At 39.3% G+C, this 25,879-nt stretch overlaps 2 protein-coding genes across 4 annotated transcripts in view; both read right to left on the bottom strand.

The window, feature by feature from the left end:
• Window positions 1–1,469: 1,469 nt before the first annotated feature.
• On the bottom strand, window positions 1,470–11,724 carry DUT (deoxyuridine triphosphatase). 2 transcript variants are annotated; one of them, XM_007438003.4, is made up of 7 exons: window positions 11,541–11,724; window positions 10,576–10,765; window positions 8,595–8,686; window positions 8,115–8,159; window positions 6,656–6,730; window positions 5,287–5,357; window positions 1,470–4,304 (listed from the first exon to the last, which is right to left on the bottom strand). In XM_007438003.4, exons 1-7 carry the CDS (start codon window positions 11,578–11,580, stop codon window positions 4,248–4,250), a joined length of 570 nt encoding a protein of 189 aa, XP_007438065.1. In that variant the 5' UTR covers window positions 11,581–11,724; the 3' UTR covers window positions 1,470–4,247. The 2 variants fall into 2 exon arrangements, with proteins under 2 accessions (XP_007438065.1, XP_088004696.1); XM_088148570.1 differs by lacking the exon at window positions 11,541–11,724 and having other exon boundaries at window positions 10,576–11,437.
• Window positions 11,725–14,521: 2,797 nt separating this feature from the next.
• Window positions 14,522–25,879, bottom strand: part of SLC12A1 (solute carrier family 12 member 1) — a 38,429-nt gene continuing 27,071 nt past the window's right edge. For both annotated transcript variants that reach the window (XM_088148571.1, XM_088148572.1), the window contains exons 18-26: window positions 24,378–24,484; window positions 23,396–23,478; window positions 21,164–21,307; window positions 18,209–18,340; window positions 17,875–17,986; window positions 17,280–17,366; window positions 15,858–15,993; window positions 14,839–14,906; window positions 14,522–14,657 (exon numbers count right to left, since the gene is read on the bottom strand). In XM_088148571.1, coding sequence (XP_088004697.1) covers window positions 14,522–14,657; window positions 14,839–14,906; window positions 15,858–15,993; window positions 17,280–17,366; window positions 17,875–17,986; window positions 18,209–18,340; window positions 21,164–21,307; window positions 23,396–23,478; window positions 24,378–24,484 — 1,005 coding nt within the window. The remainder of the gene's footprint in view (window positions 14,658–14,838; window positions 14,907–15,857; window positions 15,994–17,279; window positions 17,367–17,874; window positions 17,987–18,208; window positions 18,341–21,163; window positions 21,308–23,395; window positions 23,479–24,377; window positions 24,485–25,879) is intronic.

The following is a 25,879-nucleotide window of genomic DNA, read 5'->3' as shown; positions in this document are numbered from 1 at the left end:
CTGCCAGTTCTAAGGGCATCTCTACCTTCGTAGAAAGTGTCCCAAATGAATAATGGTAGCAAAGCTGCTGTGTGCCAGCTGTTCCCAAACTCTTTGACTCTATTCTCTCGCCTTGCTTCTTCTATTCCTGTAGGACTCACCCCCCCCCCCCAGCAATCATTCTCTCCCTTTCAAGGATACCCACGTTTGCTTTGTCAAGTTCAAACCCCGTCAGGTTTAGAGCAGAGGTGGGAAACCAATAGCCACCCTAAATGCTGAATTACAGCTTTCTGGATCCTTAGTTGTTATCCGTATGGCTGGGGTGGCTGAAAGTTGTAGTTTGGTTCACTTTGGGTGGGGCACAGAATCCCCACTGTGATTTTGTAGCCTTGTATTCTCACTCCAAGTCAGGACGCTCACACTCTTGCTGATTGGCAAGCCTTTTGTTTATTAATAATCAATATCTCCTGATACGAACCCATAGAGAATATGGCCAAAGGCTGATGAGGAAGCCTTATGTATGGACTCCATTACAGCAGCACTTCTGAATTAAAAGAGCATGATCACAACCATGCTGGGTAGATAAACTGGCCACAGTAGTGCAATATATTCAGAGGATAGCAGATTGGGGAAGGCTGATTAATGGACAGTTTTTCTGGAGGGGTCAGATGAGGAGAAGGTTAGCATCTATAATTTACATTTTTCAGACGCCATCCTACCCTCGGGTACAAGAGTTTTCAGTGCTATGATCTCTGCAGGTGGCAAAATGAGGTCTAAAGACATCTGCTTGGCTCTGTTGAGTTGGAAAGGAAATAGACTGGTTTTCATCCAATTATGACATATTGCAATAATTTTGTCCTGGACAATTGGAGTTAATCTAAATTATTATCTTTTTGTTTTTGTTTCTGTGCTGTGCTGACCAGACTCTAAACCATAAAATGCTTGTTAAAAGTGACTTGGTTTTTGATAGCTGCTTCCATGATAACTTATTGATTTATTTCATTGTTTTACCACAATCAGTATTCAAAGGAAATATTTGCTGAACTTCGGAACACCATACTTAAGTGGATTGCCTGGGCTGTTCTTTAGCTATTCTTCCAAAACATGAATAATCAGCCTTGTTAAGACATCCAAACAGGCTCCTGATTAATTAACATTAAAAACCTGGCAAGCACTGGAAAAGAGTACACAAAAGAAATGATACTGAGAGGTGTTCTTTAGATATGTTCCTTAGATGGCCATGGATAGGCCATCATCCAAATTCAAGGGGATTTTAGAGCAGACTCTCCAAAAATACTTGGAAGAACAAGCAAGGTTGAGAGAAACAGGACATACAAGGAAGTAGGCCAGGAGGCTCTGAATATTCAAGCAAGATAGATAAGAGTCCCTTCAATCAAACTTAACTCCTGAGCTTTCTTGGTAACAGTATACAAGTGGTTTGCCATTCCTTCTTTTCAGGATTTTTTTTTTTTTTTAAAGAACTTCAGGTCTTGACTACAGCCATGGAATTTAAGGAAAATAATAGTACATAAGGATGGGAGATGCTGAACTAGTTTAATAGAGGAATCAATTTAGCTCACTCAGCTTTTCTATGGTAGTTTCCATGTGGATCTGTTCCAATCAAAGTGCTGTATTGCAAAGCATCCAGATTCCTACCTGGTGTTCCTGAAAAATTCGTGAAACATTTCTTTTCCTCCCCTTACCCCCATTCATAGGCTAGCGTGTGGCCAGTGGAAAGAGCGGTGCCTAGCTATTTTGGAAACCTGAAGAGTCTGTAACAAGGGCATCTTTATTTATTTACTGTGCAAGCACTCACACAAGTGGGAAGCAGTGAAGCAAAAATGGCTTCATCCGAGGTCACAGTTGTATCCAAGTTGAAAATGCCAAGGCTGCCAAAAAACCCAGCTTTAAAGTCCCATCATAGAAAAGGAGAGTTGTTCTTACAAGGAAGGATTTGATGAGGCAGGAAACTAGCAGGTCAGTTTATACTGAAGCTTACTTAATGATCTTGAAGCCAAAGCACAGTTGCAAACACTGGTTACCTGTCTGAATGGTTGCTAAGGTCCCAACCAGGACAAAAATAGAGGAATTAGTAATAAAGTAAGGAACCACAAATTCTGCTGTTTTGAGGTGCTGCACATTGGCAAAGCAAATGACTTTAAAATGCAAAGCACCGAACATGCTTGCAAGAATCAAGTTAAGCCAAAGGAGATGAAAGTTGATGGACTGAGAGGGAAAAAAAAAAGAGAAATGTTTCTCTTCGCTATAATTTTCCATTCTTGTTGAAAAACCAAACTGGGGAAAGGTTTTTGTGTTTATATGCCAGGAACAATTGTGCAAACAGCTCAGCAGCTTCCAAAATCTTTTCAGTTGTAGATTCTGTTCCTCTCCATGCCATGACATCTTTTTGCCAGCTTTCACTCACTCATTGCTGTTTCTTTCCACCAACATACAATAATCTCATGGGAAGGGCCATTGATTAGTTACAGACCTACAAATCTTTGGGAAAGGAAAAAAATAGGAAAAGGCAATTTTCAAGTGCCATCTAGTGGCTTATTTGCTAAACTAGAAATTATTGTAATCCTCTACCCCTCAATTACTACTACTTGCTTGCCTGATCTTTTTTGGCTTAAGTTTCTCAATCTCGTGATTTTTAATATGCTTAAACATTGGTATAGGATATTTGTAGGGAGAAGAAATAGATATGTAAGAATTTCACTGGCTGAAAAATAGGGTTTTGGTGCCAGTTTAGACCTTGTTTATAACAAGAAATAGATAAGGCCTATATAACTTGCATCCCGTTAGATGCAACTTCCTAGTCTTGACAAGTTCCTTACCTGACTACTTATTTGACTTACTTGTCTGACTAGGATAGCAAGATGAAATAGGATCTCTAGAACTTGAATGTCGTGTGGACTTCGTGGACTGCATTCAACTCAATTGTTAACAAGTCGCATTTTCAGACAGAAGGAATATGGTAGAATAAATTGAGACAATTTAACGTTACTACTGTATGTAGATAGCCTAGGTTTCATTCTTGTCATCTATGCTCTTGTAAGAAAGGCGGAAGTAAATCTTGTCTTTTTCTTATACACTGTCAAAGTGATCAAGCTCAGAAGTTGCTTTGCAAAATGGCTCTCAGTCAGAATTTGTGTGGTCTTGTAACTACCAATGTGGTTGTACGTGCAAAGGGAGAAGTTGAGGGCTGGTCTGATTGCAGAGACTGGCTGACTTGGGGCTACACAGATTGTTATGGCAAATGCCTACCAGAAGTGAGCTTGGTGCCTAGAGGCTGCAGCAAATATACACAAAAGGAATAACAGACATGATTCCAAGTGCCCACGTTGATGAAATTGTAGTGTTCCTGGTTAGAACATGATAGTGTGAATTGGACTGCCTTTGAAGATGGTCTAGTTGGAGCAGAACAGAGCTGGAAGGACATTGAGGATAATTTTTTGAGTATGTTATACTAGTCCCAGTCCACCTTCATACTCTGTTCAACTATTGAACATGACTTTGAAAGCCCTCGACAGCTTGTACGTTACAGAAGGTGAAGACAGGTAATCCTTGCTTACCAATGGTAATTGGACTGGGAATTCTGTTGCTAAGCAATGTGGTTATAAGGCACAAAGTCACGTGATCACGCTGACTTATGTCAGTTCCAGCTGTGATCATTAAGTGAACCACCCAGACGTTAACCACAATGTGTGACTTACTGCCGGCTTCTCCACTGACTTTGCTTGTCAGAAGTCGGCAGTGAAGGTCGCAAATGGTGACCATGACTGCGGGACGCTGCAACACTGTAACTGTGAGCTGGTTGCCAAGCACCCGAATTGCAATTGTGACCGTGGGGACACTGCAATGGCCACACCTACGAGGACCCGTAGTAAGCCCCTCATTCCGCGCCATTGTAACTTCAAACAGTTGCTGAATGAGCGGATGTTAAGCAAGGACTATCCATAATAGCCTGATTTTGAGCATTCTTTTAAATTACACCTTGTTTCATTCCAGTTATAATTTGACCGGAAGACTATGATTATGAACAAGGGCTTTGGGGGTAAGTTTTAAGCAGTCTCTGAAAGTTATCTTTGACAGATTCCTCTCATTGCAACAGCACTAAGTTAACACAACCTGTAGTGATCTATATTCTTTTCCTTGCAGTAATATTTTTAAATCAATCTCTTTCTTATAAGACAAAAAAAAAACCCCATAATTTTCTATCAAAGTTTATTTACATTTATAAAAATGCGTACAAAAATATAAGAGCTCTATTTCTGCCCAGTTGATCCAAAGCCACCTGAGCCACGTTCTGTTTCATCCAAAACCTGAAAAATAGAAGTAATTAGCTTTCTAAAAATTATTTCCTCTGCAGAAATCACAACAAATTCCCTGTTCAAGAGCAACAGTCCTTGCCTTTTTCCTACGGTTGACAGAGAACAACTGGCAACCTAACCACCACGTCAAATTGGCTTGTGTTTGTGTATATATGTATAGATGCTGTAATTGATTAAATACAAGAGAAAAACAAAATAAAATACAGAAAGCTATAAAAAAAGAAAACAAAACTGCATACAAGTAGTGCTCACTGACCACAATTGGGACTGCCAACTCTGTCGCTAAGCGACGCAGTTATAAAGTGTAATGGTACACGAACGTGACTTGTTGCTGGCTTCCCCATTGACTTTGCTTGTTGGAAGCTGGCTGTGAAGGTTGCAAATGGTGATCATGTGACCATGGGACACTGTGACTGGCGTAAATGCATGCCACTTGCCGAGCACCTGAGCCACAATCGTGTGACCATGGGGATGCTGCAACAGCCTCAGGTTTGAGGACCAGTCGTAAATCTCCTTTCTCAGTGCCACTGTAACTTCAAACGGTTGCTGAACGAGCATTTCAGTAAATAACAGCCATGGTTCACAATAATCATCTATATTATTCAAAATTAATTTGTTATGCTGCTAATAACTCAACTCTGCAGACCACTGAGTAGTTGGGGCCATATATTTACCCTTTCGATGCTGAATAAATCTTAGCTATTCTGAAGTCTGCTTGAAAATTCATATATTTTCATGTGTATTTTCCAGCTAATATCCTCATTACATTCACTTGTTTTCAACTGCAAATTCAGAAAATGTAGCTCAATTCTCCTTCAGGCCTGGAAACAAATTGAGATCCTGGAGTAAATGTGGATCGAATAGATTTCTCCCTTATCCCTACCTTAAGTAAATCCTTTTCATTCCTATTTTTATTAACAGTAAGATACCTGGGTTAGCAGTTAATTCTTTTCCAATGTTTCCAATTTCTTACCTTGGCTTCTTCAAGAACAGGATAGTAGATGCGCTCACAGATTAGTTGAGCAATCCTGTCACCCTTTTTAACTTCAAAACAAAATAACAGGGAATTTAAAAACTTTTAATATTTTTAAAGAGACCACAATATCAATACATTATTGTTATATCTAAGGAAAATGCCAGTGATTAAGAATGTGCAATAAAAACAAGCCCAACAAAAGGAAATAGCTGGTTTCCTGTTTTGCAGATTGGACTGCGATAAAGTCCAACTAGATATATATTATTTATGCCAGGGTTCCCCAAAGTGGACAATATAGATCCCCAAGGGTCAATAGGAATTTCCATTATTGTTTTTGTTATTATTAATGTACTATTAGTTAAAGTGGCATTTATTAAATTATTTTCATATAATAAATGTTTGGGGGTCGATGAACAATCTGAAACTTCATGAAGGGGGTCAATGAGCTGAAGAGTTTGGACTCTTTCTTAGGCTCATACCAAGTCAGAATGAGTATCAAAGCTAGACCTTCCTCCTTTTCCTCGTGTGCTTGCTTCAGTGCTTCATGCTTGGCTTAAGTCAGTGTGTTCTAGTACTTCAGAAGTAAGGAATTCTGGTTTAATTTCAGTTAAACTAATCAGGATGAGCCAGGCTGTCTGCACCATGTCTATTTAGACCTTGGGTGCACTGTTTTTGTTGGTCAAGGGTCATATTGGCGTGGCTACATCTTCATGATATTTTTGCTGACCATAAAGTATGGCAGCAAGTGCCCCCCATGACTTTTTCCCTGTCTGATTTATCAAAATGGAAGAGAATGGAAATGTTGCCCAAGTTAGTCCCTGTAGCCCCTTTTCCCTTCCCCTGTGTCAGGCCCAGCCCAAGAACAATGATGAAACAGTCCAGTTGAGTACAGTTCCTTTATTTGCTTACACCTTATAGACAGAATCTCGCCAAACTAAATCTATACTACTGCAACTAGTGGATCTACCCTTTGAGATTCTAGGGAATGGCTATCCTGAATCTCTTACTCTTCTCATGCTCCCCCTGCAGACTGTGTTGCCTCTTGCCTCCTCTCCCCTCCTGGAATGCACCCCCTCCTTCCTGATAGCCTTGATCTCCCACACCCTGTTCCACAAACATCCCGTGGGTAGATGGAGGGAGATGAACCACAGGAAGTAGCAGCCGCCACCAGTAGACTGGTGAAGGGGAGGCTGTTCACATCTGTCCTGAAACTCCCTGAATAGCTCTGCCAAAGCTGGTCAGTATCTCATGCTTCATTAATAATCTTCCTCAACACCTTTTACATGTATACTCTAATTAAAAAGCAGGAAGTTTAAGGAAAGTATCAGTTTAATACTTAAATCTCCAACTTTAATTTTACCTTTACCTTTAAATGGTTCCTTTCCAAAGTTAAATAATACAACACCAACATTTCCCCTGTAGTCCTCATCAATTACCCCAGCTGTTAAAAAAAAAAGGTAATAGTGTAGATCTTTCATTGTACATTTAAGGATTCCACCCTCAGGTTGAAAACTAAAAACATTTATAAGAGAAACTAACACTGGGCAAATATAGGCACTCATTTGTCTAGAAGAGGGAAGTAGAACAATGCAGTCAGTTGGGGGAATGGAAACTCCTAACCACTAACAAAAAGAAAAGGCCACTGCCTGTTCATCCTATGCTGTTGAGCCTCAGAAGCAACCAGAATATGGTTCACTGCTCAAAAAATTACTTCACTTCATCTGCACAGGAAGCCTGTGCAGCAGTCATAAATCTAGAGGAACAGAATCACAGCCAAGACCCACAGAAGAAACCATATATACAGGAAACGGAGAAAAGAGGTTACAGGTAGTCCTTGCTTAATGACTGCCCTATTTAACAACTGTTGTAAGTTACAACAGCACTGAAAAAGTAACCTTATGACTTGATCCTCACACTTAACAACCATTGCAATGTCCCTGCAGTCATGTGATTGCCATTTGTGTGCTTCACAGCCAGCTTCCAGCAATCAACGGAGAAGCTGGCAGTAAAATTGCATGTCAGTCACATGATGTATTGCTTAACAACTGTATTGCTAAGCAATGGAGTTGCCAGTCCCAATTGTGGTTGTTAAGCAAGGACTACCTGTATTTGATATCTCTAATAGATAAGTAAGGATATATATGCAAATATTGCTTTAAATTCACCACAGCAATGGGTTTCTATGTAATGTTGCATCCAAAAGTATTAATCCAGTAGTAGGATTTACTCTCCAGTTGTACTTAATTTCAATTAAAATCAATGAGGCAGGAGGCATAACTTAAAATCTACTACATTTAGTAGAACCTTAGTTTTATTAGCTTAAGAGCTTCATAAGAAATAAATCAATGTGAGGATTCCTTAAAAATAAAAAGTTTGAAAATATGTGTTTTCAAACATTGCTTAATTGAAATAAATATATGCTGTGGATAAATGTATTTAGCTAACTGCTCGCATATAGTTCTGCAGAGTTTAGTTCACGGTCAATTGCTTTAACAGATGTGCTTTAATTAACTTACTTTATCATAAATTACAGGATGCACAAAGAACATATGTTCCATCATCTAGCTTCACTAAAATTATAGGGAGCTTATTTATGTAATATAAAAAACTAACATTTCATCTTTCAGTACTTCTACTCCCAGAACATAATACTGCCCTTATTAAATATGCAAATTAATGTAAATAAGCAAAAGCATATTTTATAACTTTTCAAGTTATTTCACTAAGAATTTATTCCTAAATTAAGAATGATGAAATATGAATCTTACATTGTAGCATCTAAATGCATATATTGATGTAATTGTATATAGAAACAAATTACTTACCACCAACATCAATGAAATGATTCACAGCTAATCCAGACCGAGGAGCTTAAAACAAAGAAACAGATGCTTTCAAAAATGATAATGTTACACACTAAGTTGCACCTTGCAATAATAATTTGTGAAGTTCCACCCAACACTCACCAGCAAAATGGCTAAATTGATTAAAGCATCCAGTTTCATATTTCCCACAGAATTATATTGGTGTTATCAACAGAAATTATATTGCAACAACACTGATAGGCTTCATCTACATAAATTTAAGACTGACAGCTAACTACACAAATTGCACAAACTCATTTATTAATATAGATATAAGGTGAAGCTTTAAAACACTGCTACAAATTCATTGTGGTAAATGATAGTTATTTCAACAGACTCTTCAGGAAAAGTATACGTATGTATTTCTGTAGGAATATACTGTTTCCAAGAAATACGTAATACAAATGGAGTTGATTACAATTTTTCTGTTTACCAACTTACCTATTCGACCATAGCAACCAGTAGGAAGGGCAATCTGAATATCCGTTTTCACTACAGCCTTCCCTAAAGCAGGGATCTCACATTCATATGCACTACAAAATGAAGCATTTTTAAAAAAATGAATAGCTAGGAAAAAGAAAAATCAGTAAGTTCAAGTTCCCTTAGAAACTCCTTGGGAAACTGCATGCAGAAATCTTCTTTTTATATACTATTATCTCCTTTAAATCTGATCACTTCAGTTCTTAATAAACAAAAACTAGATATTGAGAAGTAAGCTGTATGGTATACAGGTAGACCTTGCTTAGTGACGGCCCTGTTTAGTGACCATTTGAAGTTATGACGGTGGTGAAAAACTTTATGACCAGTCCTCGCATTTACAACCATCATAGGATCCCCGCAGTTACATGATTAACATTCAGGTGCTTTGCAACTGGTGGGTGTTTTTGACTGTTGCACCATCCTGCGATCACAGTTGCCATTTCCATGCTTCACAACTGGCTTCCAACAAGCAGTCAATGGAGAAACCAGCAATAAAATCACAAGTTGCGGTCATGAGATGTCTTGCTTAACAACCGCACTGCTTAGCGATGGAGTTGCTGGTTCCAATTGTGGTCATTAAGTGAGGACTACTTGTTGATTGGAGTTATGAGTGGATCTTGGATTCAAATAATTGAATTATTGTTTTATTATAGCATTGTATGCTACCTGTACAGTCTTATTTGCATGGAAGAGTACTCCAAGAAAAATGTGTTTTATCAGGTAGCACAGAATACTCTGAGAAAAGCCTTCTAAAAATCAAACTGTTCAACAATTTATTAATTATTCAAATTCATATAGCCACCCATCTCATATATACAGGTGGCTTACAAACAATTAAAACAAATATAAAACAACAAAACAATTACTACAGTTGCTTTATTAAAGATGGGTTCCAAGCATGAGCAAAACAGCTTATTAAACAATAAATTTAAGGCAGATTTGAGCAGTGCTCAGATTATTTGGGGGGGGGGGCATGTTGTAAGAAGTCCACCCTGTTCACGTTATATTTTAGAGCAGCCCTCCTAGCTCTCTCTTGGATTCCTAGTGTGCCAGGCCTACAACTCTCAGATTTCCTAGCTATCATACCCAAAGCATTGTGGGGAATTTGGAGAGTTGAAGAAGGCAATGGCAAACGGCTCCTGTACGTTGACTGGAAAACTACATGGGGACACCAGCAGTTGAGCTTGACTCAAAGGCAACTTCTTTTTTAGTCCCAAAATATCAGGAAGGGGAAGAGTAGGATGGGAAAGCTGTTTTACATAGTTCTTTCAGGCTTCCCCCACTTCTTCTTTATTCCTTATGACAGTCTCTCTGCTTTCTGACAGCCTCTTAGCTAGTTTTTGGAAGACCACCATGGGATTTACCATCACCCACGTAATTTATGAAAGCCGCCCTCCACCATTTCCAGCATGACTGTCTTGCAGGTGCTCCCTGAGGCTCTTAGGGTCAATGAAACTGGCTGGGTTCAAGTGCTGTCTGACCCTAACCCATTATGGCCTGCCCAGGCAGCCATTACAAGCCATGATGATGAGGTCCAGGCAACCCATCATTTATTTACTTATATTTATACAGCCTATGCACATGATGCAATCATGCAATGGCACTGTAACTCCTGATGCTGTTTGCATGATGCCATGACACCTATTTATTTATTTCATTCCATTTGCACATCCATGTGGTCGTCATCCCCCCCTTCCTGCCCACGGTGGCTTGCAATTCTTACCTTTAGGCAAATAATGACCACTGGGATGCCCCATCCCACTGAAATGTAACCCGTTTTGGTTTGAACCCTCTTGCTGTGGCTCGCAAAGCACAGCTGGGGGCTTACCAGGGTGCCTGTGTGGCTTATCCAACCAACCCGATTTAGCACGTTTGGCCGAACCAAAGCGAGGCGGAACAGATCTTGGCCTCTTCCCTCTCCTTCCCCTTCTTTCTTTCTTACCTGTATAAATCGTAGCCCGCCGCGCGGGAAGATCCTTTAGAAGGCGCATAGGCGTTTTCGGTCAGCTTGACGAAGCGCAGACTCTGGCTGGGCTTGTCGGCGTCGGGAATCCTCAGCCTGGCGCTGGAAGACTCCCCAGGGATTGCTGTGGAGGTTGGCATGGTGATCGCGCGAAATAAGGCGGCCAATTCTGAGGAGAAAGAAAGAGTGCCGCTTCGAAAGCCCGCGCTTTCGAGAAACCCGCGCGCGGGACCAACAGCCAATGGGCGCGCGGCAGGGGCGGGGCTTGCCCGGCTCATCAGAGATAAGAAAAGTGAAGTTGCCCGGCGCCTCGTTCGAATACTTCCGGACTCGCTTGGAGGAAAAAAAAGGAAGAAAGCGCTAACCCGCCGGGATTTTAACCTCGAATTTAGGCAGCCCGGGCGGTCTTTTCTGCCTCTTCTGCGAGAACGGTAGCCATAAATACCCGTTGTAATGCTCGCCTTGGTTCGTGTGTGAGTCGGGGCGGATGGGCACGCTCGGCCCTCCTTAGAAAGACTGATGGCTTCGCTGCTAATCTCAGTCGGAGACCCTGAACGAGTAAAGAAAATGGCGGCTGCTTTTCTTGCGGGAGGCAGAACCGCACAAACGATGCTACGCAGCTGTGCGACGGATTCCTCATCGCTGCTTTCTTCTTTTAGGGGGAACCCAACGCTCTTTCCCACCAGACCCAGGATGGCGCCCTTCCCTTCCCAAGCCCGGAAGCAGATTCGCTGGAGGGGTCTACAAAGTAGTCTATGGCTGCTGCGCTGCTCGCTCTTCGCCCATCCCCCGTCCCTGTTACCCTTGCCCACAGCTGTTCTCCTTTTCCCGGACGCCTCCTCCCCCCATACAGGAATGGTTTTGCCCAGTCGGGGGGCCTCGCAGCTCCTTATGGAAGAGCCCAACCTCCGAGACGGGGGAGGGTATTAAAACCTTGTCCTTACTGTCTGCGAGCAGGTCCTTGAGGGAGCGCCGGGCAGCCATGGCGCCTGAGGGACCGTTTCGGTCTCGTCCTGCCCGCCGTTTAGCCTCCGCGACCGCAGGCAGCGCCTGGGAAGGGAGAAAGCAGCTCTCTCCAGTCGCCCGGTTGGACCGGGAGGAGGCTAAGATGGCAGCCTTGGCCTCTCTCTCGGGCCTTGGCAGGACGGGGGCTCGTCCCCGCCGCGCGTTCACCCAGCGCCGTGACACGGGTCAGGGAAGACGGGGAGGGCGCATTCACACGGGCGCCTAACCAGGGTTGGCTTCAGAGACCTCGGGGCGGGCAGATGACAACGTGCCAGGCTGGGTTAGGCCGCTGCAGCTGGGCGGCCTGGCTTGGCTTGGCTTTCCGGGGTGACTTTGTCTTGTGGGAATCCGGGACGCATTTAGGAAGCGGGTCGTGTCGGGGCGCGCGGCTGCTCTGGTGGGGTCTCCGAATAGGGATTAATTAGCCTAATTGGCCATCTCCACCAAGGGAGAACTAGGAACGAACCACCCAGATCTGTGCCCAGAGTCCTTGGGAATTTCTTTCTTTCTTTCTTTCTTTCTTTCTTTCTTTCTTTCTTTCTTTCTTTCTTTCTTTCTTTCTTTCTTTCTTTCTTTCTTTCTTTCTTTCTTTCTTTCTTTCTTTCTTTCTTTCTTTCTTTCTTCCTACCTACCTACCTACCTACCTACCTACCTACCTACCATCTAATTTACATAGCCGCCTATCTTGGGATTCATTTATTTACTTATCTACCTACCAAAGTTATATAGCTTCCATCCTGAGAATTATGTATTTATCAAATTTATATAGCCACCCACCTTGGAATGATTCTGTCAACTTTATATAGCTACCCATCTTGGGATTGATTGATTGATCAAATTTATATAGCCACCCATCTTGGGATTTATCTATCTTTACAGATTAAATCCAGAGTCCAACAAACCCAAAGGCATCTTTTCATGGGGAAAAGAAAGAGGGCTCCCATATCAGGCCGGGAAAATTGCAAGGCTGCCTCTGTGTGTAAGTCACCTGGAGTAAGTTCAGCTGAAGGAGAGCCCCTGAAAATGGCTCAGGCTAATGGTTCTCCTGATCAAGATGGCCCTTGAGTTTCTGTGGGTCCTGTAAATAAAGCCCCGGAAAAGCACACTATGTTGGCAACACAAAGGGTATTTCTTGGAGTTACAAGGATGTATTGGTTGAGCTATCCTGTATGAATTTATCTCTGCCTTTTTTGAAAGACTGCACTAACAGTATGCAGGAAAAAAACCACGTATTCATGCCAGCAAGCTATTAATTCCTATCTTTGCATCTTGTGAAAGGCAATTTTATAACGCTGAATATGACTGTTACACGGTAATTCCTGGAATTGTGGTTCTACCGGGTTGAGGAAGGTGGATTCAAAAAACATTATTTTCCCATGCCCTATCTCATTTTGTAGTCTGATGTCTTTTCTCAGTTCTCTCTTTCCCTACTGCCCCACAAACTAGTTAAATGTCCTTTGGTAATTTTCTTTTTCTATACTTGTATCAACAATCCCAGTGTATTATGTTGAGCTTTTTTTCAAGAAATAATAAATAGGTTTATATCTGTTCATCCCATTCTTGTCTCATTTTACAAAGATAATAGTTGCCAGTATCAAGAATGCCTCTACAAAGCAAATATTGTTGGGTGATACTGTATTAATAACCCAAATCAAATTTTGTCTAGTAAAATGTGTTTAAGCACTAAAACTTGAAAAACTATTATTGTAGATGAAATAATCTCATCTAAGATAATTGTGTTATTATCAAATATTGTTATGAATGGCCACAATACTTATCACCTGAATTATGACAAGCCACATATTTTTGCATTTTATGACATTTGCTCACATTGTTTATTCCTTTCTTCACCTCTGTCCATGTGTACAGTAGTTGCCAGTTTATGATGCATTGGGTAATATGAATTCTAGTGCATAAAAATCTGTGACAAAATGAATGTGTTAGTTTTTCAAATGTTCAATGCGGCATTTGTTGCAACAAACTTAATAAAGATGCCCACTTGAAATTTTTTCACAATATGGAAACAATAAAAATCAGTAAATCAGAATATGCCATAGGGATAAACTTTGAATTCATTTTTATTTATTGTTAATATATTAAATTAATATACAAGTTAAAATATTTTTACCAGTCAGAAAAGATTAAAACTTATTAAAAAGCATCTCCAAGTTATGCCAATGCACTGTGCTAGTTTACTTCAATTTATAATTCTAAAGAAATCAATGTTACAATTTAAAAAAAAAATTAAGTTAGTACATATAGTTTTGCTTTCAAAGTTGTCTTAAGCATTTGATAATGATTGAATATGATTTCAGCTTATTTTGAGGTGATAATTTGAAATTACATGTTACACATTGTAAATCATAACATTTTGCTCCCCAGCTACACTGTCATGAATAGAAAAAAGATTATAACCAGATATATTTATGGAACACAAACGTTGAAGTTATGTAGGCAAGTGTAGCATTAAATGCAAAATCATACATTTGGGATTCTTTTGGGGAGAATGGAAGAAGTTGCTGCATAACTAGAGTTCTATGTTATTCTGGACCACTGCAGTAGTCAAACCTAATGTGTTTATAATAGGAATGGAAGATGATATATATTCTGATATCATGGGGAGTTTTTCTCTTTTATGATGAAAGCTAGAATTTTAAAATGAGACTTTAAATGTTGAAATGTGGAATGCAGTTGATCCTTTTTTTTTTTTTCCAGGGTACTCTCTTCAATTTTACCCTGTCCTGTCAATCCTGATTTTCCATTTCATCTTCCTATAAAGTGGACTGTTACAATCATTTGCATATATGATTCGTTTTTTACTGTCAGATGCTGATGGCAAAGTAACATGTTGGAGTCTATTTGTTATGTTAAATCCACCGCTATGTGCAAAATGCATATAATGGACTCCAGGGGGAGTTTGCTACGAGTAAAATGTCAGTACATTTTTGTGGTTGCCTCGAACGAGCAAAACTGGAGGTAGGTTCTTGGAGAGAATTTCTAGCCAAGCCATATAGAGGTAATCAGATATAATTCCTTTTCTTGCCACTGGTAGGGTCCTGTTGAATAGGATGAAAGTATTAGTAATACTCATCGCTAGTATATTAATATTCTCCCAAATTAGGGTTACCAGATGGAAGCAAAGAGAAACAGAAAACTGGTTGTAATTGACTATACTTCAACCTGTGATCTTGCCCAAAAGTCCCAGCAGAGACCCCACATTAAAAATATATAACTTACAAAACAATTAGATTAGCAGCTCGAGAGTGTTCCTGTAGGAGTTCATTCAAACGGACCTGACGGTAACTCTGTTGAAAATCAAAAGCCGATTACATTAGAAAAATGGTTCATTTTTCTGTCATGCTTAAAATTAAATTGAAGTATATTCCAGATGTCCTTCTTTGTGAATAACTTTGAAATAAGATCACACTCTACTATTCTGTCTTTGGATAAATCTGTTGACTGAAATGTGACTTTTGTAAACTGTAAAGTACATGATTTGCAAATTGGAAACAAACTTACAGTATTTATTTTGTGTTATTAAATCAATATGAATCCATATTTATTTTACCCCTTTAATGAAATATTGATGGCTATAGAATATAATAACTATGCACATAAATGTATTTAAAGAAAGTAAGAGTTGGAAGGATTTTTAAATGTACAATTAGTCTTACTCTTGGATCAGTGATCCTATTGAAACTTGTTCTGATCTGATCCTACTCTGATCCTCACCTAACGATGGTGCGGTCCTGGCCTAACAACCGCAACCAGGGCTATTGAAACTGCCATTTCAGTATGGTCCCAATTAGGGTCGTTAAGCAAGGACTACCTGTACAGATTTTGGAAAGCATAGGCTATACAATTAAATAAACATTGCCTTCTCTAAGGCAGTGTTTCTCAACTTTGGCAGCTTGAAAATGGGTGGATTTCAATGCCCAGAATGCTGACTGGGGGATTCTGGGTGTTGAAATCCATCCATTGTCAAGCTGCCAAGGTTAAGAAACACTGCTTTAAGGTTTGAAGTCTCTGCCAAGTCAAAAGCTCTTCTCAGATGAGAGACTTTCTTCTATTCATAAAGGGAATAATCTTGATCTAAGCCATTGCTTTAAAATGATTATGAGTAAAATTTGGGTAGAAAAAGCAGCTGATCTAGGCCATGGATGTTTTTTTTTTCTGGTGGTAATCTATATGCCCTGCTTTCTCTTTCAAATAGCTTCTTCATAGCGTCAAAGGTAACTAGAAGTATGGCTCGTTACCTTCTCCTTGAATGCTTCCAGTTCCGCATCAGTGATTTTCCATGGTGCCTCTCTCTTTAATTTCTCAGCAGTTGTTAAATCTTTGCAGCTTTCATGAAGGCGGTATGGTTCAATCATCTCTTCAAAGAATTTCCAGCTGGAACAGAAATTATAAAGAGGCTTCACAGCAGGACTCTTAACTCTTCATTTTACAGATATTCTAAGATTGGGCAGGCTCTTAGCTGTGGAACTATAGCTGAATTCAGTCACAATCTTTAAACTACATTTATCAGGTTTTAAGCTTGGGTATAGCACTGCAGCATGGTAACAGTTTGTCAGGTTAGGTCTATGATGTTTGTCACTGCTGTCAATTTATATTTCATATTTATAAAGTAATATATAATATTTCACAATATTGCAGAGTATTTCCATAGGTGGGTACACAGGAAACAAGACTGTTTTTGAAAATGTCTGCTTGCATTATACCATAATGCTGGCTTTATTTTTTATTACTGCAGCTGATTATAAGAGTAAAACTGAGCTGGAAATTAATGCCATTGAACACGGGGGAAATGATCTCATATAAAAACCAAAGGTGCTACACCATGTCATCTTTTCTTTGTTGCCACAGACTAACATCATTATCCCTCTGGAAATTAGTTCCAGTAAATGTGATGTTGAAATAAATTGGCTATATCTAGACACCTAATTCTGAGCTCTTACAGACTTTCTAAATAATGGCTTTTCAAGGACTTGAATGTGGCACTATAGATTGTTAACTTGCATTCCATCTTGGTTTCTGGTCAAATCATTTGAGGCTTCATAGCATGTTTAAATTCTCAAAAAGACCAGGTAGCTCTCAGCAGCATAGCCAGGCTGGGTTCAAATCACATACTTACCCCTGCATTTGGGATAATAAAATACAATTCCAGTGTTTAACATTCTTTCGCCAAACAAACTATTATAGCATTCATAGCCATATGACTAGCCACAATTCAAGACAGAATAAAGTATATTTCAGTCAATCAAAATGACCACAAATAATTGTGGTTAGAGTTGTGTGTGTGTGTGCGTGCATGCAAATGAAATAGTATAAATTATAGTTATCTAGTTAATAATGTTATCCTTTAAAAGAAAGTGGTTGTCCAAGGCTGCCTGACATCCCCTGCTTCAGGAGCGTCCAACTATTTCAATAATGCTTTAAAAATCCATTTTTCTTTGGCAGTTTGCTACCTTCTCCCCAGTAATAGAATGAACACCCATGATTTAGCTTGATTTTTTTTCCTAAATGAAAGAAAGAAGACTTAACCAGCAGCAAGGACAAGCTTTACACATTCAGTTTCTAGATGTTTTGGTTTTTTTTAAATTGCACTGCTACTTGGAAAATTGCTGAAATAAAATTTGAAATATTTTCCATTTCAATTGCTAATTTCAAATGCTTACCTCTCTTTAGTGGGTTTCATGTTGATGTCACCAATTATATTAATGTCAGCAAATTTTATTCTGAACTTACTTAACAGTGAAGCCATCCTGAAAAATTAAAAAGAAGCTGTTTTAATTTCAAAATTCAGAAAGCTGATAGTAAAACATAATTAAGAAGTAAATCCTGTTCAATTTGTGAGACATGGGATGCAATATTTTGATAGGTAATCCTTTGCATTTGATTGCAAAGTGCAATTTATCTACACTGAAGTAGCCAAGTGTGCTAAGATTGCAGTCTGATATATAAAATATAGTTCTTTCAAGACCAGGTCATATTCTGTCTGTCTACATAAAGAGAATCCAGAATCCCTTTTAGCAGGGCATTGAGATGAAACAATGGACAAAGACCACGCGTGTAATAGTGAAAATTTTTAAGAAGAAACACTGCAACGAAATAAGCTGTCAAAGTTTTTCTTCTACTGCCTAATAGCTATATAAAGCTTTAGATAACTCAAGTAGCTTCAGATACATCGTTTTCTTCTTTTTCTGCCATATACAAATAGTTTCTGGAAGCCGTAAAAGTATATTTACTGGGTAAGGATATGGATATCCTTACATTACTTTTTCTTCTTCAAGACGAGTAACTTTTCCACCCGTAAAGATCCTTAATTTGCAATCCTTCCACTTTTTCCGGAGTGTCAGAATGTAGGGAATTAAGAGTATTAGCCCTGGGTGAAGAAATTAAATCAAATTATTCACGCAAATGGAGCAAGTCAGAACATTGCGTAATTAAGAGAATTTTTTTCCCCATTAATATTGAAAATGGATGGTCACTGACTTTAAAAAGTTTTTTTAATTACGTTTTTTGTTAATGGGTTTGCAAATCTTACGCTGGATTATAGCATTGGTCCCGATTCCTGAGGTGCGTGATGGTCTTTTGTAGGGCTTACCTCCGTCGTCGAACAGCCACCACACGTCGATGGTGCCCTTCCCTTGCTTCTTTTTAAACTGGATGCTAGCCTCAAGCAGCCGTTGATTGAATTCCCCGACGTGTATTGAAGAGATTGTGCTAATGCTGCAATCTGAAACGAGAGAGACGTGCTCAGAGCTTTGCTGCATCATAACTGAAAGTGCTCTATGTACACCATTGAAAAATCATGATTTGATAGCAGGAGGCACACATTTAAGCAGCGAACATTGGAAGGACTGGGGTGAGCCTTTGTATAATTTTCTGGTATCTTACGAACATACATTTTAAGGTTACAAGTGCTGTAGTTTCAAGCCTGGCTATATACAAAGATTTGGATAATAACCCTCCAAGATTTCGACTGTGACAGGTAAAAAAAAAAAAAATTGAATAAATACAAGACAAAATATTTTTTGCCCCTGTCATTAGGTACAGTAAGATACTAATCTCAGGTAGCTGTTAGTGTGGTGACAAAATAATAGTAATTTTATATATATCTATATTGATATATATCCCTCCCTCCCTCCCTCCCTCCCTTCCTTCCTTCCGGAAGACTTGTGGCTTTTCCTTTCTCATGTTATGCACAGCAAAGTTTTGACTGAATTTTGGCAGCAAACTAAAGGTTAGAGTATTAAAAAGTTAATAAATGAAATGGGTAAATAATTCCTAATGAGTGTACAGCAAGGGGCACCCCAGCAAATCTCTTGACTCAACCTGATGGAAGAAAATAGAAAAGCTTAGAATATTGTCATTTACTAGGGGAATGGGAATGATAATCAGACTTTTTTTTTAAGAAAAAAAACTGATTGAAATCCATCCGGTTAATGTAATTTAGGTTTTTTTTTAAGCTTTGCGTTGGCAATTATTAGTTTTAGGTATGTGGTATGTGTGATTTTGACAAAGCTGTTGGGCGCAGATCAAGGGAGACTGCCAACTTGCATGCAGCTGTTCCAGTGCTTCGGTGCAATTCCTCGAGCTGCCTCTTTATTTGCCCCTGAAATCTGGCAGCAAAGTTTATAACAGTTTTGGCAGCCAACTGCTTTGAAAAGGTGAGGGTATAAAAAAGTTCATAAATGAAATGTATAAATCATTTGTTGAATGTATTCATATGCATCTATATGTATATACAGCTGGTTCAGAATGGTTTACCTTCGGTGTTAAACTAAGCATGAATTGGGCGATGGTGGCAAAATTGTTTATGAGGTTTTTTTTGGTTCCTTGTCTAATTTCTTCTTCTGCCTTTCCTTTCTTTTGACCTCACCTCCTTTTTAGGTGTGAGTTTGGGTATGCCACACAGGACTGAAAGCCATCCTCAGCCTAAAAGCAGGTTGTCTAATTCTGGTGCAAATATCTAAAATACGTATTTTTGAAAATCACTTTTTAATTTATTCAAATAAAAGTTGATGTCACTGAACTAGTTTGGATTATGCCACCTGTCCTCTTTTTCCCCCTTATTCATTCTTAAATATCCTAGTGGAAATGAGCTGCAATCCTGAAGTAAGAAGAAATGAAGTTGCTATCTAAATGAACTCCCTGGGATTGGTACTCTTTAATTCAATAGTGCTTCCTAGTTTCTAAATTTCAATCTAGACCAAGCTGCTTGCTGCCTGGTGGCCATCTATAAAAAAGTTCGTGTCTGTATTTTAGTTGCTCTCATTTAGGTATACGCCACAGTAGCTTTCCCAGTAAATGTTAATTAGCGTTATTTCTCTTTTGATATGAAAATACTATTGCAGTATTTAGTGTTCGTCCTTTGATAGACCCTTAATAAAAGAAATGTAACTTGGTGGTAATTTGGGTGTGCAATGTTTTACTTAGAAAGTCTACCTTTTAATATTACAATGCTTTAGTTTGGTTTCTGTTCCACCATGCAGACAGAATTTTTTATAAAGTAATTTTGCCTGACAAATTACAGGAGAAAGAAAAATGGGTTTTCAGAAGAAATAGATCCTTCTGCCACAGAAACTGTTCTGAGCCTCATTAAATACTCATTTAAAGTACCATAATACCCTGAGTTATGTGTAGAAGAAAGGGGGACTAAAACCCTTTTATTCTTATGGTTCAATTCCTATAATATGCTCCTGCTTGGTTAAGCTGCTGTTTAGGACATGAAATACTACTTTCGAATAAAGGTATACCGTATACACATTGTGACCGTCATACAGTATTAGAATGGGGTTGGGATGAAATCTGTGGTAAGTCCACCATAGTTAGCTTTAATTGTTTTAGACATTTTTATTTTGGTTAGGTAAATAATATTAAAAGCAAACTTCCGGGTTTTAAAACATCACTCAAAAGATGGTGAGAATCAAACATCAAAAGACTGGAACCAGTAAACATGTTGTAATGCATTACAAATCACACACCCTTCATCACCTCTGATATTTTGTTCTGTCTTGGATTTACCTTTTGGTTTGGATGCTAGCTCTTTCTCCCCTAAAAGGTTCTGTGCCCAATGACTGCTCCAGAATTGGAGGTACTGTTGAGAAGCCATACATGCTACCGTGTCTGATGTAGAGAACATTAGCAAGAGAGATGTTGGCCTTATAAGATTCTTCAACAGTTAGCAATGGGCCAGTAGGTTCAGCCAGCAAACAGAGCAAGGTCTTCTGCATTATGGTAAGATACATAGCATTTCTTTTTTGATTATAGCAATTCTGTCCCAGTTTGCTTCTCCATAAAAATATCCATATTTGCAAATGTTATTAGTGTAAGATTTGTAAATCTATATTTTCTTTTTTGCTGAATTATTTCCTCCTTTTTGGTGATTTATGACAATTTGAGTTGCCATAAATCTGCTTTTTAAGCTGCTACCAGAATGCGGTTGCTTTTGTTATAGTAGACTAACATGACTTTGTCTCAACAGCAGTGCTCTGTTCTCAGAAAAAAGCTTAGGGGCGGTCCTTATGCCCGTATTGTTTTCAGCTTCAGGTTGTACCTTTTTTGGGCATCGTCTTCGTAAAGTTGAGTTTGGTGGCTCTTCTGAAGAATCCATGGATACCATAGTTTTGTTCTTCAAATTCACTATCTTTAAGAGTGGCCTCTAGGGCTTGCCTCTCCTGCTCCAACTTCTTCAATTCTTCTGTTAACCAAAATAAAGACTGGTAGTGTAATTATTTAGGAACTGTCGAAGCAAAACATGGATGGAACAGTAATTGGATTCTATCTCTGAACCTGAGCTAAATGTGGGCCTTTCTGTTTCCTTGCACATGTTAATGATTGCCTTGTATCAGATACCCTTGAATGAAGACGTTGCTGCTGCTTCAGCGTTTTTTGTACCGTACTGAATTTCTGCCTCAGGACATCCATAAATGCATACTTATACTGAAGACATACATGCGTTGGGCACAAACATTTGGTTTCTGTATTTTGTTTCATGGTATTTTTGGAAACATTCTAGTGGAATGAAGATCAATTGTGAAAAGACAGCAGGTGGCAGCAAAGGGTTGTAATTTTTTATGATAGCTATGATCAAGTATTAATTTGAAGCAAAAACAAAATCATAAATACAGACTTAATGGCCTGGTCTTTACACGCCATTAAGAATAGGCTCGAGCTTGCCTAATTATACTTTGCTTGAACATCTGGATCCACCTTAGGCAATAAATGATGGTTCATTTTTTTGGCAATAAACCCCAACTAGAAACGGGTTTGAAAATAGTGTATGAATTCTGGGTTCCTCTAGCTAAGGTTTGACATAGCTGAAGTAGAAATCATGGCTTATTCTTAGTTGGTTTGGTAAATCTCAAAAACATAAACATTTTAAAGCAAGCCCAGCATAGAAAAATGACCTATTCCATAGGCTAAATGGCATTCTGCACCCCACCCACCCCCCATTTAATTCTTCCTGGTAATGGTATTTGTTTTCAACCCAACTCTGCCCAAAGGATGAGGTACAGATGGGGATCTGATTGTCAAATAACAATGTATTGCACAGAAGATATCATGATATTGCACTGGCCACCATGGTTTGTCATCTCCCAGTTAAGCTGCTACAACTTGCTTTATCTTGGGGTGCTCTTGAAGGTGACTTCAGAAGCTATAGTTCAGTGTTTTTCAAACTTGGCAGCTTTAAGATGTGTGGACTTCAACTCCCAGCTGGCTGGGGAATTCTGGGAGTTGAAGTCCACACATCTTAAAGCTGCCAAGTTTGAAAAACACTGCTGTACTGCAGTTGGTACAGAACGCAACTCTGCTAACAGGTGGAAGCTCATACAGCAGAATGCCACCTGTACTCTGTGAGTTGCTGTAGTTGCCATTTGGCTTCCTCGCCCCATTCCAGATGCTGGTCATAACCTCACAAAGCCCTTTATGTCTTGAGTCCCTCTACCTCTGGGACTGTCTACTCCAGGTAGAACCTGTCCACCCTCTACAGTACTTGCAGCCTGAGGTCCCCACTGGCTGGAAGGTAAGCAAATGAGGCCTTGGGAAGTGACCTCCTTGGTTTCAGCCCCTTGTTGTGGCACAGCTTTCCCTTAGCTAGCCAGGATGGCCCCTTCGCTGTTATCCTTCGGGAATAAGCAGGGAAGATGATGCTTTTCTGCAGATCCCACGGGGAGGAGAACGTTAGGTAAGGTGCCTGCTGGTTGGCTGTGGGACTGGCCAAGGTGAGGGTGTGTAACTGTACTTTTATGTATATATTTTTTTTAATCTTTTAGGGCTTTAAGCCACCTAGAATATATGGAGTTGGCCACATATAAATGCATATATATAAATAAAATAAATGCTCAGGAAAAAAGACGCAGCTCATATATCCAAATCACACGTCTTACGTAAAAATCCTTAATTGCCTGGGAATTGGGAGCTGGGTTGTGTGTGTGTGTGTGTGTTTGTAAATAAATAAATCCCCACAGACATATATAGAGAAAATTCGTAATTTGGTCTTCCAGCTGAACAGTACAGTTATATTTATACTTTTATGTTTTATTAATAATTCTCTCCCTCTCCCCTTTATATGTATATTTAAGTTTGGTTCTCGGTTTCTTTAATCAGTAACATGGGGGAACCCCACCCCACCCCTCCCCTGCATCTTTCAAACACAGTACTCCAAATCTCAAGGAAGAAATTTGTATTCATGTATTTAGAAATCAGTAGAATTATTAGGGGAACAATTTTGTTTCCAGAAAGCATACCCATAGTATAGGAATTGTCTGAAGTTTTCTTGACATACCTTGAACCTGGAGCACTTGAGATATATCAAACCCTTGGCTTATTCGAACAATTATCACTCCAAATTCAAAGTCGAATGCATCACTGGAACAAAGTTTACATTAAAAAAAGTCTTCAAATAATATTAGAGTAGTGAGAGTTACCCATGTTGCAGTAATAACAGTTACTGTAATGCTCATTGTACATGAGAAGTGAAAATAATTGGATTTCTATAATGCAGTGTTTCTCAACCTTGGGAACTTTAAGACGTGTGGACTTCAACTCCCAGAATTGGGAGTTGACATTTTCAGGAGGCTTGTGTGCATCTCATTCTTTGTGCTTTTGATCACATGGGGGGGGGGGGGCTTGGATTTGCCAAGGGGATATCCAGGGTATAAATAAGAATTAGTCTGAAACTAACTTAGTAGTGATGCATTATTCCAAAGAATAATCGGTGAGATAGCCAAGAGTTGTTGTTGTTGTTGTTATTGAAAATCCCTACTTTTTGGTCAGACAACAGTTCTCAGAGGTTCTTGATTTTGAGCCATGATTGTTAAGTAAACTTTAAACTGAATCAAACTTATAAGATGGCAATAAAAATAGAGTTGGTATATACGATGGCTGTGTCTGCTTCAAAAATGTTTGCAAGGAGATGCAAAGGAAGCCTGGGGGAAAAAAAAACCTGGCTGCTTTAATGACTAGCAGCAAGGTACAGTACTGTGTTTACAAGAGATCTGAAATACTTCTAAATCGTGTTCAAAGTGTGCACATCTCTAGGGCGCACTGCAGTCTTCTCTTGCATATAAACATTATCACTGTTTTGTCTCATGTGCACAGAAAACAATAACTTGGCTGTTTTCCTCTTCCTCTGCCAAGTCTGAACCTTAAATTGCAAAGTTCAAAAATGATTTCGTAAATCAAACCTTTTCTTTTTTTTTAAATGAGAAGCTGTTTAGAGATGCTTCTAGTTCTAGCAACATAACACATTTCCAAATTTAACTTACTGTATGGCACCTGCGTAATTTTCAACTTGTATTGCAGTGGCATGTCTCCAGTCTTTTTTAAAGCCAAGCACCAAAGTATTAGGTCTCATTCTTCCCAAACCAGAGGCCTGCCAGTATAAAACATGGTGTTTAAAGCAATCCATGTGCAAGGTTTATCCAGAATGAGGAGTAATGGCAAAAGGTAATGGGAGTAATGTTCTGGAGGGATTTAAGATTAAATTCTATTTGGTGGGTGTCCTTCATGCTTGTACCCAAGCAGTACATACTGTATAAAGATTAGTTTTAAATCATCTCAGCTATAAAATGATTTTTTAAATTGCAGAAATGTAATTTACTAAAGTAGCATCCATTTGCATTTCTTCTGATGCAAAAATCAAAGTTTGAAAACTAAAGATCAACAGAATTTTCAGGCTACTGCCTGTGTGATGGTTTTTAACAATCATGCCAGGATTGCAGACCCCTTTATATAAAGCAAGGGTGATGTTCCTTGAAAGAGTTATAATATTTAACAAGTGCTGTATGATACCTTTTATAGAACAGCTACTTCATTCAGTCTAAGGCTGCTTTTACTTGCATGCTTATTTGGGAGTAAACCTTGCTGGATACAGTTGGAATTGTTTTTCTTAGGACAAGGACAACCTCTATTTCAGTACTTTAGATTTTCCCTTCCCCTGCAAATCTTGAGTGCCCCTTCTAGAAGCCCTCCAAAAATTATTGGTGGATTCTTTTTAAAAATATGGAAGGACCCCCAAGGAGTAGACCTATTCCTTCAAAGATCGTATTTCGTCATCAAAAGATAACACTGGTATAGATAGAGCAAATACTCTAGTGCCTTCATTTTGCTTGAGTTCAACTTCAGCCTGTTTTGTCCCATCCAGATTCTAACAACTCCAGGAACTGGGATGGGATATCATAGCCATCTCCAGTGTGGCCTGGTATAGTGATGTAAGGCTGGGTATAATCAATACATTGATTATACCATATCCCAAACCATTGCATAACCTTTCATATGGATGTTAAAAAGTAGAGGAAAGAGGACCAAACCCTGTGGTATCTCACTACACTTGCCCACTGAAAAAAAAGCAGAACTGTTGTGAAACAATGTCTCCCATCCTGAATTCCTGAAGGCAGCCTAGAAGGATACCATGGTCAATTGCATCAAAGGCTGCTGAGAGGCCCCAAAAGACCAGAAGGGGAACACCTACCCCCATCACTCCCATCCCTAACTCAACAAACTTTATCTACTAGAGCAACTAGCTGCCTAAACTCTGAATAAACAGGATTCAGATAAGCAGTGGTAGTTGTTAAAAAACCACTGGATTCCGGAAAGACCTCTAAGAAATAGCATACAACAGCCTCTTTAAAGCAGTACCCAACATCCCCTTCCATAACAAGCCATTGACACCTGCCCAGATCTGAAGGATCCAAGAGGAACAAGCATCAAGCCCGCAGGTGGTAGAAGACATTCTAGAGAGCACCATATCCGCTTCATCAGAATTAAC

The sequence above is a fragment of the Python bivittatus genome, unplaced genomic scaffold, assembly GCF_059951505.1.
Source record: "Python bivittatus isolate LINGU-HERP-01145 unplaced genomic scaffold, Pbiv_v1 ctg000530_np1212, whole genome shotgun sequence".
Taxonomy (NCBI): Eukaryota; Metazoa; Chordata; class Lepidosauria; order Squamata; family Pythonidae; genus Python; species Python bivittatus.
This window is presented reverse-complemented; position numbering and strand designations above follow the sequence as displayed.